Raw genomic sequence first — 19,882 nt, 5'->3', positions numbered from 1 at the left:
TGATAGTCCATATTTTTTTGTTTCTCAGTATATATCCAGCTGTATTGACACAGGAACAGAGCAGATGGCTGAGGGATAAAGTTGAGAAGTTTAAAGCATTGTTAAGTCCCAAACTTAGAACATCTGACAGAGCACCGTTCAATCCATCAGCTGAAAATAGAAAGAGCACAAACTTTCCAAAACTTGATTCACCAGGGATGTTGAACTCCAGTTTTAAGGGTCGGTATCCTGCAACCTTCAGATGTGCCGTGGCTTCAACACGCCTGGATCTAATCATCAGGTCGTTAGTAGGACAGATTTTTATTTGTAAAACAAAGTATAAATGAAAAGCCTTTCAAAGCCATGGAAATAATCCAGTACAGATTTATGCAATACTTACTTAATATCGGTCTGTGCACACGAAAGCACTGAAGTGTGTGCTGGGATGTCAATATTTTTGTGTTGCATGAGAATTCCTTTTTATAGAAAAATGCTGAACAGTTCAAGTAGTCCAGTTTTATCCTCAGGAGTGTAACGCTGACTTTCAATCAAGCTTTCATGACCCGAAAATGAAGATTGGAACTGTTCCGTACTCTATCACATAACAAAGTGCGCTTGGCATCGTAATATTAATTATGTTTATGACGAAACGTGATACTTTATCCACTTCCTCCACTATTATGTCTGATGGTCAGTTTTATGGTGAGCGAAGATGTGGCGTTGGTATGCTAACAAATTCAATAACGTTAACACATTCCATGAGAAGGTCAGTAGAAGTACATTCATTTTGTCTACAAGTGAGTGACTTCTACGTAAAACCTTTTTGAACTCTGAGCCCTGAAATCTACTGCGCGGTTCTTATCGTGCGGCTCAGGAATAACTTACAATTGAAGTGGCTCTAAAAAGATGATATGCATCTTTTATGAGACCTCAGAATGACTAATGTTGGAAATCCAACTCAGAAAAGCAGATTGTGAAAAAGATGTGCATGCAAACTGTGTCACTGCAGAATTTCTGGTCTGGCTCTCGAGCGTCTGCAGTTATGTCAGTGTCCGTTTTTAGTCATTTAGATCGACAGAGATGCCCCTCTGTTGTAATTGAAATGGCTATGAGACCACCTCTGTATCATCAGTACGTTTTGTTGCTGTTTATCAGCTACACAGCTGATGATTAACCAATGGAAAGCAGCTTTTGACTGACTTAATGTTCAGCATTTGTCAGTGCGGTCTCTAATACTAATTGCATGTCTGTGAGGCTTCGCGGAGGATCTTTCAAGGCAGGTTCTGGATTTATGAACTGCTTGCATCAGCTCCCCCTTCCTCTGTTTTCCGACTCTCGCTTTGATTCACGACAGAAATTTGGATTGAGACAAAGACATTAACCAACACAAACGCTGAGTGACTCATTTCCAAATGGCAGATTTGCTCCCACCGGCTTTTTAACATATCTGTTATTCAATATATACTTAATTGCTGCATTTCTGCAGATCCACGCTTTTTACTCCGTGAATGCATTGTAAAGCTGCGTTGGTTTGGTTTTGTGTTTAATCGATATTTCCTTTAAGTGATTAATATTTAAAGCCCTGCTTGATTTTTGTTTTTTATGGCTTCTCCTGCAAGTCTAACTCCCTCCTGATGTTCCTGCTTCCATGTTTACAGAGAGCTGACATAGCCGTGGCTCCTCTCACCATTACGTTGGTACGGGAGGAGGTGATAGACTTCTCTAAACCCTTCATGAGCTTGGGAATCTCTATTATGATTAAGAAGCCTCAAAAGTCCAAGCCAGGAGTGTTTTCCTTCCTGGACCCACTGGCCTATGAGATTTGGATGTGCATAGTGTTTGCCTATATCGGCGTGAGCGTGGTGCTCTTCCTGGTGAGCCGTTTCAGCCCCTATGAGTGGCACTTGGATGAGAACGATGAGGCCAAAGACCCTCAGAGCCCCCCTGACCCTCCAAATGACTTTGGGATTTTTAATAGCCTGTGGTTCTCCCTGGGCGCCTTCATGCAGCAAGGATGCGATATCTCACCAAGGTTGGTTGTTGTGTCTCCACCACTTCTCAGATGCCCTTTTCATGTCACATCATCTCGTTGCATTTTATAGTCCCGTACATGCATTTCCATCCTGCAGCGGTGCATATGGGTTATTTTGAGCGTTGCTGTTTCTCCTGTCCACTTAACCTCATGCTTCACTCCATTGCTCCTTTCTCCCATTTCTCAGAGAAAGAAGCCTTCCTCCTCTGTTCACTCATTTGTTTTGGATCTGCATGCCGTCAGTGATGACCTCCATCCACAAAATAACTTATATCCACCATGCTGAGGGCTGTAAAATGCACTGAGGTCATTGCGATTCATCCCAGATAACAGCTTGAATTCCTCACGATTCTTGGAGGGCTACCGTGTTTTTGCTGCATTTCTCATTTTACGGTCATCATCTTGGCGCATATGAAGTATTTTGTGTGAAACCCCCCGCCCCCCCTCAATGTTGCATTAAAAGACATCATGTGCTGCATTTTCATCCAGTCCCTCCACATTTCCACCCATCTATCTCTTCTAGAAGATTCTAGAAGAAGGATTTAACATATTTTGCTTCTTTCTAAATCATTTTAAACAGCAAATAACCAGGTTTATCAGATATTTTCATATTACCTTATGAATTATGTATATATTCTTGGCGGAGGTCATGTGTTCTGTAAAGACAGATGTTGATTCTGCAACTTTGTGCAATTATCAAATAATCAAATTGTTCCATGTTTGTTTTTGTTCTTACAAATATGTGACAAACTGTCTTAAAGTTCTCTCTATGCACATTGGCTTTTACATAGTATTTTTCCTTGATGTAGAGATATTTTAAGCTAAAACGTCCAATAAGTTCAGAAAGTTCAGCTTCTTTGTCACAAAAAAATCTTCGCAGTTTTAAAAAATATTTTACACTTTTTTTTGTTTAAAAGCAACTGAGTGAAACAAACTTAGACGTTTGAACAAAAATGCTAATCAGAAACGCTCCGATTTGAATGTCCAATTTCTCTGTCAGAGAAGTGATAGAAGAAATGAGGACGACCTTCAAGGTATTTTTTTTCTAACTTCCCTACCGTGGGCAATCATTAAAAATGTATTTAAGCAGTAGAGTCATCATTGTGCTACGTTGTGAATGCAGTCAGCGTAAAGCAAGGTCTTAATATTTGTATTTAATATTTGACCAGTTTTGTTCTTTAGTCGTTCATAAATAACAAACCAAGCCGGCGATGTGTAGACTGGGCCTCAGTAGGTTTCATACATAAAGGTAGTGTTTCACCAGGTTGAGGTCTTACTCGTTTTATTCTGTTTTCAAATGTCACATCTAGTGAAAGAACTTCCCTCGGCTGAAGTCCGGTCATCTGCGCCGTCTCGGGGCGTTTCACACCTTTGAAAACTACGTTGAGACACAGTCACATTGAGTTAATGAGACTTGATATTGCTCTCAACAAAAGAATCATCTGTCCAGGCAGCGGTATTCAGCTGACTGTTAGCGTGTTATTAATATCTGCATAGGCCACCAGAGAGAAAATGTGGTTTTATTGTTCAGTTGTTTACGGATTGAGTCAGTTCTGATCTATCGGACACAATGGGAAGTGATCCCTTCCTCCTCCTCATGTAGATCTGAGCACTCTGCTCTCACGTCTGCTTCTCTTCCTCCTCCTCCTCATCCCAGGTCTCTGTCGGGCCGTATTGTCGGGGGAGTGTGGTGGTTCTTCACCCTCATCATCATCTCTTCCTACACGGCCAACCTGGCTGCCTTTCTCACCGTGGAGAGGATGGTCTCTCCCATCGAGAGTGCAGAGGATCTGGCCAAGCAGACGGAGATCGCCTACGGCACACTAGACTCTGGCTCAACTAAGGAGTTCTTTAGGGTGAGTGTCTCAGCTGGTAATCCCCACGCTGCGTATAGATGGGCCCGGTCCAACCCGGTGCGTGCCAGAAGCTCAGAGTCTCTTGAGCGTTCCTTTAGGTTTTGATTTATTACCTGCCACGTAACGGATTGAAGTATAATCAATAAAAATGCCTAGAACTGCATTTTTTCTTTTACTTCATACAGCACTTTGAAAGTCCAGAAGCCAAAGAAAGTTTTACTACAGTTTCACCTGATTAGTTCACTTCATCATAAATGGGGTTTTATGAAGTAAAATTACACTTTACTAAAGGAGAAAACAGTTGAAGTAAAAATTACAAGCATTTGTCTTATTCAGCGACTTGCTTTGGTATGAAAGGCTCAGATGATTTTCACGGAGCTGAACCTCGGTCCTGCTGTCGTTAACATGCAACTAAATGATGATACAAAGTTTAGGAGAGAAGACCTGCGAACGGCGTGTCCACAATGCATTTTATTCACAAGATTAACTTTGGTTTCTTCAAATAAATTTTTTTTTTTTCCCCGTACAATAGGATTATTTCTGCCATGAATCTGGGACAATTATGCTCCCTCATGAGCCTGTCTGTGGAGTCATAAACCAAAGTTTGATTAGCTTTCCCACTAATATGCACACTCATTTCTATTTTACATTTCTCTGGAGTGCTGCTGAAATGCAAATATAGTTATTAAACCCACCTCAGACGTACAGCAACTTGTAAAGGTAGTCATACAACTTTTTCATATTTTGTCACTTGTCAGCTACCTTTTTGAGGAGTTGCAGTCTTTCAGGACATGCTTTGCTCATTTAGATACTGAAATGTATGGTTATTTTCTTGACAAAATAGCTCATGCTCATTCAGTTTGTAGAGAGAATCTCTGTGGATGTCAGTTTTCGACTCTTGCCACAGATTCTTTGTTTGACTTACGTCTGGACTTGGAGATGATGATTCACTAAAGGTTTCCTAATAAAATCAAGAAATTTCTGGACAACTCTGGCCATCCTCTTCATGAGAATGTCTTGGGAAAACAGAGTGTCTTCAGTCAGAGGCTTCTTCAAATTCACTGTAACACAGGCCGCTACTGGAGATCTCTCCTGCCAACAGCCATCACCGTTTAGAATAACTCTTTGAAGAATTTGAATTAATATTTGTTTCAACTTTTCCTTTGGGATCCTGAAAGTCTTTTTGAATTTGGATGTGCTTTGATTCAAACTCTTCCTTTGCAGCTCTGACTGTATGTTGAGGTCAAGTCATTTGCAGCCTCTAACGGAGTTTCTTTTTGGATTGCTTCGTATGTTTCACCATCCATCTTCTCATCACTGATGTCCTCTAATGACGTCACAGAGCAGATTCATTTAAACTGAGATTAAATTGCACGAAAGTAATTAAATTAGGGTCTTGAATATTTTTTCAAGACAGAGCACAGATGGAAATAGAATATGCAAAAATACAAAATCTTACTAAGAATTGTTTTTATCTAGTTCCTAGTGGAAATGCCTTAAGAAAAAAAAAGACAAAAACTAACTTGAAACTAAGTTTTCAGTAAGAAAAGAGCTTATTTTAAATCAATAATTCCATAATGTTGACTTTTAAAGATGTAGTTTTTTTCCACTTATAGTTTGGGAAATGTGTCTTGTTTTAAGTGGGAAAAATATGCCAGTGAGACTTTATTGACTTAAAACAAGCCCCTATATTTTGCTGAAAGGGATTTTGAAAGTTTTGTGAACTAAGATGTTTGCAGTAGAAATTAAACAAAAATTACTCGGTAAGATTTGCAGTGTAACTGCAGTTCATACTTTAGAAAGTTGTGTCATTTTGGGAAAAAAAAAAAAACTACACAGAGAAGGGTTTAAACTGAGATGTCTCAGTCCCATCAGAGTCGCTCCTTCTGATGAAAACAAAGTTTGAACAACTCAAAAATAAGACTGTAATCTGCAGGCTTCTTTTCGCAAAAGTGCATTCTCACAGATGACGCCATGTTCCTAGGAAATAGAAATGACAGTCACATCCAGAGTCCAGCTTAGAGCCGTTTCTATTTTTAGCCCTTGTCGTTCTCGTGGTGCGATTGCTCCGAGTGAGACTGCGACATTTGATAAATATAAAAACCAAGCTCTCCTTCAGACACTGGGAGCAATCTGGAGGGCATTTTGCATCGCTTGCATCAGTCCACTGGGAGCTATAAAAAAAAAAAGAATCACATCTTCCAATCTCCTCTCCTGAGATCCAAACAGCAGGATTGCAGGAGGTTTCTGTCTGTTGGGTTTCATTGTCTGCTGCTGTGTGGAGACGACTTTTTATTTTAATACACAGCCAGCTTTGGAATAATAAAATGGACAAAAACTCTCCAAGAGAGAGTGCGTTTATTATTATTATTATCATTTTTTGTTAAATGGGCTCCTCTTAGGGAGGAAATGAGTTGGTAGGGAGGTGACTACTTGTAAGATCACTGTGACTCAACGCATTTAATGAAGGCATTCAAGCAGGATGAATTTAAGTGCCAAAGTTAGCCAAGTTCTGAAGAAATGGCCTGAAGCATTTTTTTAATTATTATTTTTTTTAATAATTGTGCACAAGAAAGTGTAACTTAGAACCTCCCTTATGCAGTGATTCAAAAGTACTAATAAATTGATTCAGTGGAAAACAATATCCAATTAAAATCTGATTAGGGGGATTTAGGATGATTATATTCCATTCTGAAAATAAAAGATGAAAGCATTTTTAATGCCTTACATGCCAAGTTCTAACCACAAACCATAAAATAGCTGTATTTAGATTCATTTTATGTACATTTTATGTCAATAACCAAACATTTCTAACAGCGTTTTTTATTTTATTTTATTTTTTTATGTGATAATTAAATCAAAGAGCATCACAAAGACTAAAAAACACACCAAACCGTCCATTTCCTGTGAGGGGAGAGCATTAATCGGGGCACAAACACCCTCTCAAAAGTGAAGCAAAGTGGTGGCAGTATCATGATGTAGGAAGGTTTGCCTCAAGACTGGGATAGAAGTTCACCTTTCAGCTCAACAACTACTCCAAACAAACAGTAAGAGCGACAACTGAAGGTTTTAGCTCAAAGTGTATTAGTGTAGAATCTGTGCCAAGGATTATTTTTTAATTTGAATATTTTTCAAACAAAAGAATAATCACAAGAAAATTGAAGATGAAAAACCAAAAATGTCGTAGAAATAGAAAAAAGTAGTGTGTCTTGTATTTCCTGAAACAAATTGGATAAAAAAATTGCATGCTATACATTACTGACACGTGTTTTAGTCTGTAAATCGCTTTTGTTTGTTTGTTTTTGTTGGAACTTTCCTCACAGTTGGAAATGAAATGTTTTAGAGGCTTCTTAGTGACTCATCCCATTGAAATCAGCTCAAGAGGCAGCAGCTGAAATCAGGAAATGCTCTAATCAAGGSTCTGTTTGGCAGACGTGGGTTATTAAAGGTCCTCATGAGCGGATAATTGACAGACATGTTGTGACTTTGTCTGGAACGAGAAGAGCCAGTTGGTTTTTCCGCCAGACTGGGAAAATCGACGTTTTAAGAAACAGTTTTTGAATTTAAGAGATCAAAAGTTTCATGACTGATAGCAGCTATGAAGTTTCATGCTAATTATCAAGGAAGATGCTTGCATTAATACAGATGAATCACAGGGCTCTGGGTGCTTAATAAATGGAAGTAACTAACATGGTAATTTCACTGTGACTTTAACTTTTCGCCACGGTCTTTAAAGGGGATTTTTTTTTTTTTTAAACCACAGGGTTTTATGAAGCTTTGAAGTTGTCATTTTTAGGCTCTGTGGAGGTTTCAACTTTTTACATGTCGTATCTTCTTTAAACTACATGTAATGTGTGACCTTTCATCCTCTGTGACACTGTTGAAAACTCCACAGTGAAATTTTCCAAATGAAATTTTCTATTCAATTTTCCAAATGAATAGAAACACGGACAGGAATTGCATACCGTGACATCGGTTTTTCAAAACGGCAAAGGCGATTATTTCAACGCCTGTTTGGAATCATAAATGGCAGAACCTGATCTTGCATAACAATGACAAAATCAACACAACATGCGTTACATAAACTATAATTTACCTACTGTAGTTATTTGTTTTCTCCGACCGTGTACACGCAGTAAATGAGTTCTAATTCATAATTAACGTGCATGTCGCTAGTGGTTGCTACCAGATAAATATTTAACTTCAGTAAAAGCGTGGCGGCTTTGTTTGGGCTGTCGTCTCTGGTTTTGTTTGGGTAGCGTGACAAACATACACGGCGCCGTGAATCACTCTCATCTCTGTCATCTGCTGACAAACCATCTAAGGAGCTGCAGTTCGTTTCCTGAACAGTCGGCTAGATGTAGACGTAAATTTTGCCTTTGCCAGAGGCCGTCAGCAGTTTGTCAGATCCCACGTTGAGGTTCAGTCAGTTATTAATTGGAAATATTTGTCAGTCGCTTTGTCTCTGCGAAAAACGGCGGCTGCGAGGAAATTTCTCAGCGGTTGTTCAGAGTCTGACAGCTCGAGGAGTCTCGCGGTTTTCCACACAGATGACCATCCTGCTCCTGACAAGCAGTTCCATCTTTATGCACCGCAGAACGAGAACTGCTGTTTTCACACTGTGGCCGGGCCCTGTCATCAGCCATTATTGTCATGTGAGGTGTGTTTACATGCACACTCCACTGAACTGAAATCGTGCATATGTCAAGAATGATTCACTTACTTGCCCGAGCCCACAATCCATTACATGTCTGATGAATTATTTATTTTTGCCGTGCACAACACTGAGCTGCCATGGTTTGTCAGCTCGCCCGGATGTTTTCATTTGCTTTGACCTACGAGGTGAGGCGTCGGGCTGACTCATGCCCGCAACCTGGATGAAATCGGGACGTGGTTCCTGCTCCATTAAACGCTTCAAATGAGCTAGCAAATATACGAGACCCTCTGGTTAGCGAAAAAAATAAAATAAAAAACATGCCGTCATATTGCCGTCATATGTTAAAATATGAGAGGACTCAAGCTTACGTTAACTCTGTGTTGCATCTCCTTCCTCTTGGTGCCTAGATTCAAGAACAGAAGGTCACGCTAGCCCAGTTTAAAGCAGCCTCTTTATTTTCTCCTCTATTGTAGACAGCTGTGTACTCGTGCTCCCCAGTGACCGGCGATCAGCCTCTCGCTGGCCATTTTTAGCAGCGTACTGAGTGTCATCGGGGTTGTGCTGTGCACGTCTGTAGCAGCTCCAGCTGGCAGCTGACTGGGCCACAGAGGTGAAGCTGTCAGTCTCAGAGTGGAGGGGTCAAACGTGTTAAAAGACAGACTGCCCTTAGAAAACAGTGCTGGAAACAACAGAAACGTTGGGGGTTTAGATTCGACTTAACATTTGGCATGGATTCAATAATATGTTGTTGTTATCAAAATAGGTCTGAGTTGAGTAATTGTCAGGAGTTTAAAGAGGCGGTATTATGAAAAATCAACTTGCAGAAGCTTGATAATGTTTTATCATTCCCTCATAAAACACATACCTGGAGCTTTGCTTTGACTCATTCGTGCATGTTTTAAGAAATCCTTAAATCTCCCGCCTATTTTCCCAAAGCTCCTTCAGACTAGTGGCAGCAGCTGAGCTGAGACTGCTGAGTTCATCCTATTAACTACACCGCTCTTAAATGCATTTATTAATGGCAGGGAGAAACAATGTAGTAATGACATGTTGAAGGGAGAGTGTCAGAAAGGATAGTAGGTTCTTAAAGAGATAAGAGGTACAATTTCAAGGAATCAGAAACCAGATTTCTTTTAAACTGAGCTTTTAAGCGACAATTATTTTTATAACAACTGAGGGTAACATCATCGTGGTATAAAATGGCACCATGTACTTGGAAAATACCTAAATATTACTAAGATTATAACGTTCCCAACAAGTTCTATAAACTTTTGCACAGCACTTTCTGTCGTCATTTTCTATTGAAACCAAAAATCCACACCTTACTTTATAATTGGTAAACGATGTAAAGTTGACCCAGACTGATCTTGCACCAGACATGCTCATGTCTTTTATCAGTTAGGAGGAAACTCAGCTCTGAGTGGTTGAAATTCACAATGATGTTGGACAAATAAACTACTTGAACGTCGGCTTGCATAGTGCAGTCACAATCGATGGGAAAAAAAACACTTGAAAACATCAATCTGTGTACAGTTAATCTATGTAATTAATGTTGCCAATTGAAACGAGTTACTGAGATAAATTTAGTAAATCTTACCATTCGTCATCACTTGGTAAAGAATGTCAGATTTGTCAGGGTCAGATACAAGATGGCCAGAAAAACAATCATGAAAACCAGTTCATGATGAAAAACGATCATGAGCCATGACGTTTTTCATCATGCTTCATGATGAAAAACATGAACCATATGGCAGCGTCTTTATCCAATCCCATGCTTTTTATATCGACTCTGATGTAACCGACTGTATGTGTGTGTGTGTGTGTGTATATATATATAAATTGTTTATTGCCATCACACACTATAAAAATGTTCATAAGGATGTTTTGTTGGATATCTACTATGGATAAGTGTACATGTTCACGCTGCATTTTAAGCTGCACTTTAGAACAAGATGAATGCGCTGTGTTAAAATATAAAAACTTCTCACGCACTGTGCAGGCACATGAAAAATTCTCCTCAGACAAGGACGTTATGAATAATTGGCTTTAAAAAAAATACATGAAAATGGAATGATTGTGTCACCAGCTGTCACCTGCTGGCGGAGCATAAACTGAGACGGGGGAGGGCTCATCTGCCCATTAATATTGATACTAAACAGGGTCTGGAGTTTACTTCTGCTGAGCTGCCAGATTGTCCGACTTCAGGCTGCTGGCAAAAAGCCCACTATATCTCTGCCGTGTGCTTTGCATTCAAACGGTGAATCCTCTGATGTAAAAGAGAGAGAGCAATAACCGTCAGGCTGATGTATGCAGAAATGTTCAAGCGCGTTGCTCGTCTGGCTTTGACCCGATCCATGATATCATGGCATGGTGTTAATGATTTAGAAAACCTGCTGTGATGCCGGTGCCCTCAGCCGGGTCATGAGGAGCAGCAGCACTTACTTTCACTTTGGTTCAGAGCTGCTTGTAATTACTAGCATGGACTTTCAGAATTACGCTCTGAGAAGTAAATAGAAAACTGATGGTACATGAGCCTGAGTGCTAAGTGGGGAGTCAGAACCTCGGAAAGGTGACATTAAGGGCTGTGCATGGATCAAACCCATCAGATTCATAGAAGGTTAGATTTTCTTTCTCCGTGGGATTTTTTATTTTTTATTTTTTTACAATTTCTTTGCATAACCCAAATTTCTGCCTTTTGAAATTAAAAAAATAAATAACACTTGCAGAACCAAAATAAGACAAAAAACATGATTGATTTCATGTTCATATATTGGTAAGCATTAAAGTTTATGTGTTTTGTGAAAGTATTTGCTGGATTTATCACGTTTCGACCTTCCACAGTCCAAATTCATTTCTGTTTAACTACTGATACTAACATTCCTCAGATAGACATGATTGCTATTAGTTCAAGGTTTACTTCATGAGACTCTAAGCTATGTGAAGCAGCTATGGACGCTCTAGTGAAAGAGTTCAAATAAAATATAAATTACCCCTATGCTTCCTCAGTTAAAGATAGAATTTTACCACACTGCTGTAACTCTATAAACTTCCACAGCAAATTTCCAGAAGTCAAGCTGTACCATATTCTCGTGAAGATATGCAATAGTGTTGGGAACCGTAAACCAGACTCCAGCAGTAGTAACAGATTTTTACCAGCATTTATCGTATATTAAAGCTGGTTATTGAGGTTCTATAAGCAGTTTTACAAGGATCACGACTAGCCGCAAAAATCAAAGCACAGTCTGTTCTGAGCTGCAGTGACTGATCGCCAATCCAAAAGAGGACAACAGAGAGACACCGGACAAACAACCACACTTTCTCCGCTAAGGGCATTTTAGACTGACCAATTAATCCAACATGCATGTTTTCGGACAGTGTAAAGAAATCGAGTGCAAACCCAGAGAACAAACACTTGCATGAGGAGAACATGAATGTGAATGCCCAAAGCTGTCATTTGAACCCAGGACCCTCTTGTTGCTGAGCAACGATGCCACCAAAGATTAGCAGCGATGGTCGGTGCTAATCTTGAACCCAAGACCCTCTTGCTGCTAAGCAACGGTGTTACCAACCATTAGCTACGGTTGGTGCTACCGTGCTAACAGCGTTAGCACCGTTAGCAGCACGGCAAAAATGACTTAATCCATTATGTAAACAGACTTTTTTTTAAAAATGCTCTACTTAGGTTAAGTTATCCCTTCTATAAATAGTTCCTATATTTTTGTGATAACTTTGAATGACAGCTCTTGTCTCCAGCAGATTTGTGTGACAGTTTTCATGCCTGACGTCAACTAAACCTCCCCTCTCTTCTCTCCTTCTTCCTTTGAATGCAGCGCTCCAAAATAGCCGTTTATGAGAAAATGTGGTCGTACATGAAATCGGCCGAACCCACCGTGTTTGTCAAGACGACACCGGATGGGGTCTCCCGGGTCCGGAAGTCGAAGGGCAAGTTTGCCTTTCTGCTCGAATCCACAATGAACGAGTACATAGAGCAGCGGAAGCCCTGCGACACCATGAAAGTGGGCGGCAACCTCGACTCTAAGGGCTACGGTGTGGCCACACCTAAAAGCTCAGCATTAAGGTGGGTGGGATAATATAACAATATCCTCTTTGTTGTTATAGTATTCCACCTACCCTGATGTTTCCTTTTGTCATACTCTTCTTCCTTCACTCCTTAATTCTTCTATTTTGTTTCCAAGTGCATCTCTAGGTGAACAGTATTATGGGTTATCTGAATTGAATCAACACATTTATTGTCTTGTCCTATGTTTCTGGTTTGACTGTGTCGTTTTTATTGTTTTGTTCCGCAACGTTATGGTATATGACTCACTTTCTGTGTCTCCACTTGGATGTCAGTGTGCAACTCCACCTCCTCTTGATTGTTCTTTCAGTTTCTCCTACAAGCTCTCCTCCTCCTTGTTGTCTGTGGTGCTCCTATTTTTTTTATTTATTTATTTATTTATTTATTTTTTGCATCACCCTTACTTTAACTCTGATTTATTCCTGAGTCATTTTTGCTAGTTTTACATGCTGGTCTGTCAGTTGTGATGAATGTTAAGCTGCATGCTGGATGTTTTTTTTAATACTTACTTCAACAATGACAGAATGTCCCCATCCCGCACACTTCAGTTACAAGCAATGTAACCCTCCATGCCACCTCTCTAATATTTAACATTTCGTTTTGCTGTAAAAGTGCTTTTTACCCCTCCACTCCTGTGGAACTCTTTTACCAATTTGTCCCTCCCGTGCTACCCTTCTGAACCATTGATATTGATCACTATTTCCTACTAATTATTTCATATTAGATTTCTCACGGACCTGTTCATTTTCTTACAAGCTATGTTTTATCGTTTCAAGAAATGCTGTTAACCTGGCAGTGTTAAAACTGAATGAGCAAGGCCTCTTGGACAAATTGAAAAACAAATGGTGGTACGACAAGGGAGAGTGCGGCAGCGGGGGAGGTGACTCTAAGGTCAGCCTCGATGTCACCAAAATCGGGTATCCTAGAACAGAGTAATCGGCAAGGCTGTCGTCACTGACTGCAGAATCAGGGGCCAAGCGCCCGCTGAAGTGTAACTGATTTAAAAAAGAAAAACAAAAAACAGCCTAAAAAGGTTGTTTTAGTCATACTTTAATCTACAGCTGTGATCACGTGGGAACCCTTTACTTGGCTAATGGAGGAGGGGAAAAAAAAGTATGTGAGAAAACCTGAAGTTCTGTGATGTAAAAGTACTATATGCAGTGTTTGTGACTGAGTAGCAGCTTGACCTGTGGTTATGAAAGGCAGAAACGACGTTTTCCTCCGTTTTTTATACCCACAGGCCAATCACATGTCTCTATGTGATGAACGCCGGTAGGAATCCACTCTCCGATCTGCCGCCTCAGAGTTTAGGGCAGGCACGGGAAACAGCGTTGTCTTGAGGGGACTAAGCATCTCAGGCAAACGTGAGAATTCTAATGACAGAGTGACAACTAACAGGACAAACTTTATTTTTGTCTTTATTTTATTTTATTTTTTTATTTCCTCTAACATTTTCCCACCTTTTGCTTGGTCTGAAGACCAGTAAAAGTCGTTCCATGGCCACCTTCACCTGGTAAAAACCCGCTGTAGTAAAGAGAACTACCAGAGGGGTATGAAGGGATTTGATTTGATTATCCTCTTGTCAGTAAGATGTTGTCTCCAAATATGGTAAGCAACAGAAAACTGAGACTATACAACCTTTGCTAACTTATCCCATCCGGCAAAAAGCCCAAAATGACACATGACTCGTTTTAAGTTGAGTTTTTTTGTGACACTGGTACATCTTAATGAATCAGAGAATCATTGATAACGTTATTAATTCACTAACTTAAATCAAAAAGTGAAATCATAATGCTTGTTAAATTTGCTATGCACAGAATTACTGTATATATTTCAGATATTTATTCCTGTTCATTTTGATCTGAATATTACATAGAACTGATGAAAAATGAACCTTTTAAGAACTAGAAAACAATCACAGGGTCCCAGCATGGCTATTGAAAATTGTGTGGAAGAAAAAAATGTGGCAACAAACAAGCCTTTAGCAGGTTGTGAAACAAAATCCATTCATGAGTTTGGGAGATGGTTTTAAGATGTGTCAGATCTTCACTCTTATTGTGGTTTTTATTCTTGATGTTCCATCTTGCCACTTTCTCTCTGTGCCTGTTTATTGTCTGTATTACTTTGAATAAATGCCAGTAGTGCCACAAAAATATTTTCAACAAAATGCCACTTTTGAACCAGAGACGATGTTAGCAGACTCTTAAACCAACTAAGGAGACATAAGGACCTGATTCTAGTTTCCACAGTCGGTGATGATGTGGAGAAACCACGCCATCTGCTGGTGGTCGTCCACTGGGTTTTCATCAAGTCCAAATTCAGCACAGGACGTTTTAGAGCAGCTTCTCACAACTGAAACCTTGTTTGATGGCCATGATATCACTGAGCATGACTGACCTACCATGTCTTCTGACCTGAACCCCACAGAGAAACTAAGATGTATTGCTGAGAGGAAGATGAGAGACACCAAACCCAACAATGCAGATGAGCTGATGACCAATATTAACTCGTCAGCAGAGCCACAGACTGACTGGCAGCATCACTCTGATGCAGCAATTCATGCTAAAGGATCTCAGATCAAGAATTTGGTGCTTATACTGTAGGATGGGCATGTCCAGACTTTTTACCATTGGGGACAAAACTGACAAATTTAATCTACTGGTGGGCCAAAAAATAGATAAAAAAAGAAAAAGTCTGTGCTTTTTCTTTATTTTACTTGCTAAAATGTAATTTTTTAAAATGAAATCTGTGCATCATTAAATATCCAAAACATAAATAGGACTTCAGAATGTTGCCTTATTGAACATTGAACATGGTTGAATTTGTTTGGACATTAATTGTTTTCTGTTTCTTTCCGCCAAATTTGTACCATTCTTTCCGTGTGATCAGGGGTCAAACGAAATAATCTCAAGGGCCACAAACGGCCCCCKAGCCACACTTTGGACACCTCTTCTGTGGGACACACTTTTTAGTAGGCTGACATTTCCGTTGTAAAATATTTTGTAGAGCTATTATGTCTTACATAATAGCAAATTTTTTATTTTTTTTTACATTATCAATTAACTTTTTCATGATCCTCTAATTCACTGAGATGTACCAATAAATGTCGAAATGAGCAAATAACTCCTATAATTTAAATTTCACATTTTCTTCTGACATTTAATGTTAAAGATGAACTTCTATTTTTGTGAACTTTTTCTTTTTTTTCTTTTTTCATTTGTCATGCTGCGAGCATTTCTTAGATTTAGTAGCATGATGCCGTACATGAGCTCGGCCCTGCAGAGCACCTCAGCTCTTTTCCTACATCAGAGTCATTTTGGCGATATGAAACGCCCCCCGCCCTCCTGTTTCAGACGCCATACTGTGGTACCTCTGAGTTCATGTCTGCTCTCCAGCTTGCATCACGACAGCAGTACCATCAAAGAGGAGAGCAGGGCGACTTTGCTGTCATTTTCTGTCGATATCCATTTCTGAGTGAGCAGGGCGTGGAAGCAACCAGAGAATAACGCAAAGACGCCTTCCTCCTCTTGCTCGGCTCAGCGCTTTTCAGGCATGGTTGGAAGGAGACGAGACGATCAGTCAAACAGTACCACACGCGACTGCCACGTTTCCGCTTCCTTATTTCGCTTTCAGAAAAGCATGCGTGTTGTGTAGGAAGGAAAGGAAAATATATTGTATGTAACAACCACTGACGCCAAAGCAAACCCAAAAACGATGCGAGGGAAAAAGCGGAATGCAGACAGAACGCTTAAAATCCTGTTTCTGTCCATCTTTAAAACGAATGATTTTTGAAACATGTCCCGTACTCTCCTGTGTGCTCATTCGTCCTCATGGTTTGTGATTTTGAGTCGTCGTTTTGTCTGCATGAGCTGTTTTGTGTTTGTGCGAGTGATCTTAAGTGTTTTCGGACTCCATTCTCCCCCGTCCCGGGTTCCTGTTTTGCAGACAGACTGGAAGGTAAAGTCATGATTTGACATTCTTGCATCAAATCAAACTCCTGTGCAAAACACAGAGCAACAAATGTGCTCTTTTTGGCTCTTAGATTTGATATGATGTAATCCAGCCATCCTCAAAATAAAATAAAAAAAAGACAAAGGAAATACAGCCTTCACATAAAAACGGTAACATAAAAATATTGCGTTCCCCCCCATCATGATATTTTGCACAGGTGTTTGTCATATTTTCTCTTCTAATGGTTTTCTTTATTAGTTGAACCTGGAATCTGTTTGCAGACTCATCAGTAAAGTAAAACTTTTATATTTAGAATTAATAGACATGTTTTTTATTATAAAATGTTCCCAAAGTAAAGAATATGATACAGGGTTTTGAATGCATTAAAATTGATCAGGGGGGTGCAAAATGATACTTTTTTAAAGACTTTTATAGCCATAATTAGGTTAATTAATTCTAATTATACCAATAATTATAATAATATATATTTTGTGTAAGGTACACAGTGACATAGCAGACGGCACAGTGATGTCTTAAAAAGTTTCATCAGTCAAAGCTTAAACTGAATCCATTAACCGGAGTATGAAAATCAGAAAGAGGAATGTTGTAAAAAAGTAAATGTAAAAATGTTGTAGAGTATACCAATAACTGACAGCTGCTGAGATGTTTTTTTAATGCTTCCCTTAAATACACTTATACAAATTTCCCTGTTAAAAATGGCTATTTTGGGTCATTTTGCTGATCTGGTTCAGTCTAAAATAAATTGATCCAACTGATGTGTATTTTCAAAAGACATTTTAACTCATGGAAAATCTGATAATTCTTCTCATTTCTTCCCTTTGCCATTTCATATTGTCATACTGTAAATTGGGTCATTTTGTATCAAACTTGAAGAAGCTGTCCGCTGTGCCGATCTTGAATCGGTTCTTACGATTTATTTTTTTGGGGGGCGTGCTTAATGCCAACTTTGATACCTGATGATTTATAGCAGTGTTTTATAATCTGCTGGCGGTCTACTCACAGGAAATGTAGTTATGTGAGTCCGTCAGATGATGCCTCCCAGCAAGAAGTGGCTCAGACGTGTTTTGGTTTGATCAGAGTTTCCAGTCTGTCATTTTTAATAAACCTCAACTGGCTAATAATCATTGGAAGCCCGGGTGGTGTAATATGAAATTTTGAGAACACAATGTTCAATTAAATTATACTTGTGGCATTATTTATGTCCCTATTTAATCTAAATTTAAAACTATTTAAAGGCATAAACTGATATCCAGTGATGATGTACGTGGGTAGAAAATGGTTTTGTATGGAGAGAACTGGATGGGGAAATTGAAAAGAATAGAGCTGTAATAAATATGAAAATGTATATTCAAACTACATATTTGGCAGATTTTTCAAAGCTTTGCAGGAATCCTTGTTTAAGTACATTTTAATGACTCATAATCCAAAAATGTCTTCGGCTACAAACTGCAGTACTTACAGTCTTACATACAAATTTCTTGATTCAGATAACTCATTAAATTAAAGACAACCTAAAAACTCCTCTTACTTTGAATAACATGTGAAGAGCTGAGATTAATATTTCACTTTGTACTTTAAATTCTGTCTGCTGCTGTGAAAATATGCCCCAACAAAATTGTCATAGATTAACTTTTCTTTCTTCTGACTGGAAACCAGGACGAAACGCCGACCCTCCCTTCCCCCCTTCAATTTCCTTTACAAAACGGGCTCTCTCTGTTCGACTGCAGAAACACAGTGGTGAATACAATATATTTGATTTGAGATTATAGACACCGGAACCTTTTCTGAGAGGAAATAAGCTTGGAAATGGAGCAGTTGAAACTCGAGCATAATGTCTCGCAGAACAAGTTGACGTCTGACATCGGCCTTCAGCGTAGAGCTTCGCGTCGTCGGCGTCTCTGAACGTTGCGCAGCGGCAGACAATTCGGTCAGAAGAGCAAAAAAAAAAAAAACCCAAATTTGTAGAACTCCTTTGGGGGCCGCTCGCCCTTTTAAACAGGTCAATCTGCGAGACATTAACCTCAGTCGGTGTTTATGTAATTATCGGACTGCTGTTAATCGTCTGTTAGTCAGGAAAGGGTTCCTGTTAGATCCACTTTGCCAAACGCCAACAAAAGGCTACCAAACAGCCAAAAAAAGAAGTGCTCTCAGCAATCATTGCCTCTGTTTCTCCTTCATTCTTTGAAAGCTACGCAGCAGCTGCTTTATTCTGCACAGTTTTAATCTCTTCTGTTCTTGTGATCAGTGTGTGCCGATTACTCAAAGCGATACAGGTGGGGTCTGGCATGCTAGGTTTAGCCATGGATGGTGAAAGTCTTTTATTGCTATACGATGTAGTGCTGCTTGCTATCTGTGACATGTTGGCCAGGACCCTACTCTATCGCTTTGTACAGTATAAAGTAGTTTAAAGAAGTTGAATAACATAAAATAACATATTACAATGTTATTTATGTTATTTCCCACGTGAAGAACTCCTGTAAACCTTGCAGTATTGAAACTCAGTGAACAAGGCATCTTAGACAAGCTGAAAAACAAATGGTGGTACGATAAGGGTGAATGTGGAACCAAGGACTCTGGAAGTAAGGTCAGTCGCTGCAGGTCTTCTTATACTGATGGAAAAAAAAAATGCATTTTACCTTCACTGTTCATATGCAGACATGTAGCGCATACATCCTCAGACATGTTGGCATGAAACACAGTCATGGAGACTAGATTACCTTCACACACCGCAGCTTAGGTTATTTACACAACAGGGCATTGATGCTTTACTTTTAGCTCCACGCCATTACCTCTCTCTGTGCAGACACATAAAACTGCAGCATGATTACACACAGTTTGTATTCACCCCATTAAACTCTTAAAAAAAAAAAAAAGTTTAACGACAAGAACTGAAACCATTATACTGCTGTTTCTCATCCAAACTTCTATTGAAATTTAGTTTGCTGTTGGTCTTATTCATTTGTATGTGGAGTTGTTGTTAAACCCTTTGACAGAAAAGGAAAAAGGAAACAAACGATAAAAACTTGGGCTGCTGTGCAGAATGTTCCAAAACTGAACTAAAACCAGAAATTCATACAAGTAATTAGCAACATGTTTTATAAAAAGAAGGACAAGTAATGTTTAGTGGTATTTTCAATATGGAGGATCTAGGTGGTTGCCCAGGGTGGCATCAAAGATGGGGCACAGATTTGTCTGGGACCTCCCTAGTTACAGTTTTTGGTAGGATCCTGTAAACAAACCACCTTGGCTCCCAGGTTTTGTAATTTTTGTTTCTTTAGAGTGCAGTTCATTACCCATGAAGGTTTTCA

The 19,882-nt window shown here is 39.4% G+C and overlaps 1 protein-coding gene across 7 annotated transcripts in view; it reads left to right on the top strand.

Moving 5' to 3' along the window:
- LOC103475748 (glutamate receptor 3) overlaps nt 1-19,882 on the top strand; it is a 97,421-nt gene that overhangs the window by 72,979 nt on the left and 4,560 nt on the right. For 4 of the 7 annotated variants that reach the window (XM_008427595.2, XM_008427593.2, XM_017308550.1 and 1 more), the window contains 4 exons: nt 1,638-2,011; nt 3,669-3,867; nt 12,355-12,602; nt 13,379-13,493. In XM_008427595.2, coding sequence (XP_008425817.1) covers nt 1,638-2,011; nt 3,669-3,867; nt 12,355-12,602; nt 13,379-13,493 — 936 coding nt within the window. Of the gene's footprint in view, nt 1-1,637; nt 2,012-3,668; nt 3,868-12,354; nt 12,603-13,378; nt 13,494-19,043; nt 19,163-19,882 lie in introns of those variants that run through there. The other 3 variants (XM_008427596.2, XM_008427594.2, XM_008427599.2) reach the window with 3 other exon arrangements.

This window comes from Poecilia reticulata, linkage group LG14, assembly GCF_000633615.1.
Source record: "Poecilia reticulata strain Guanapo linkage group LG14, Guppy_female_1.0+MT, whole genome shotgun sequence".
NCBI classification, from domain to species: domain Eukaryota; kingdom Metazoa; phylum Chordata; class Actinopteri; order Cyprinodontiformes; family Poeciliidae; genus Poecilia; species Poecilia reticulata.
The sequence above is the reverse complement of the archived record's forward strand: the minus strand, read 5'-3'. Positions and strand labels throughout refer to the sequence as shown.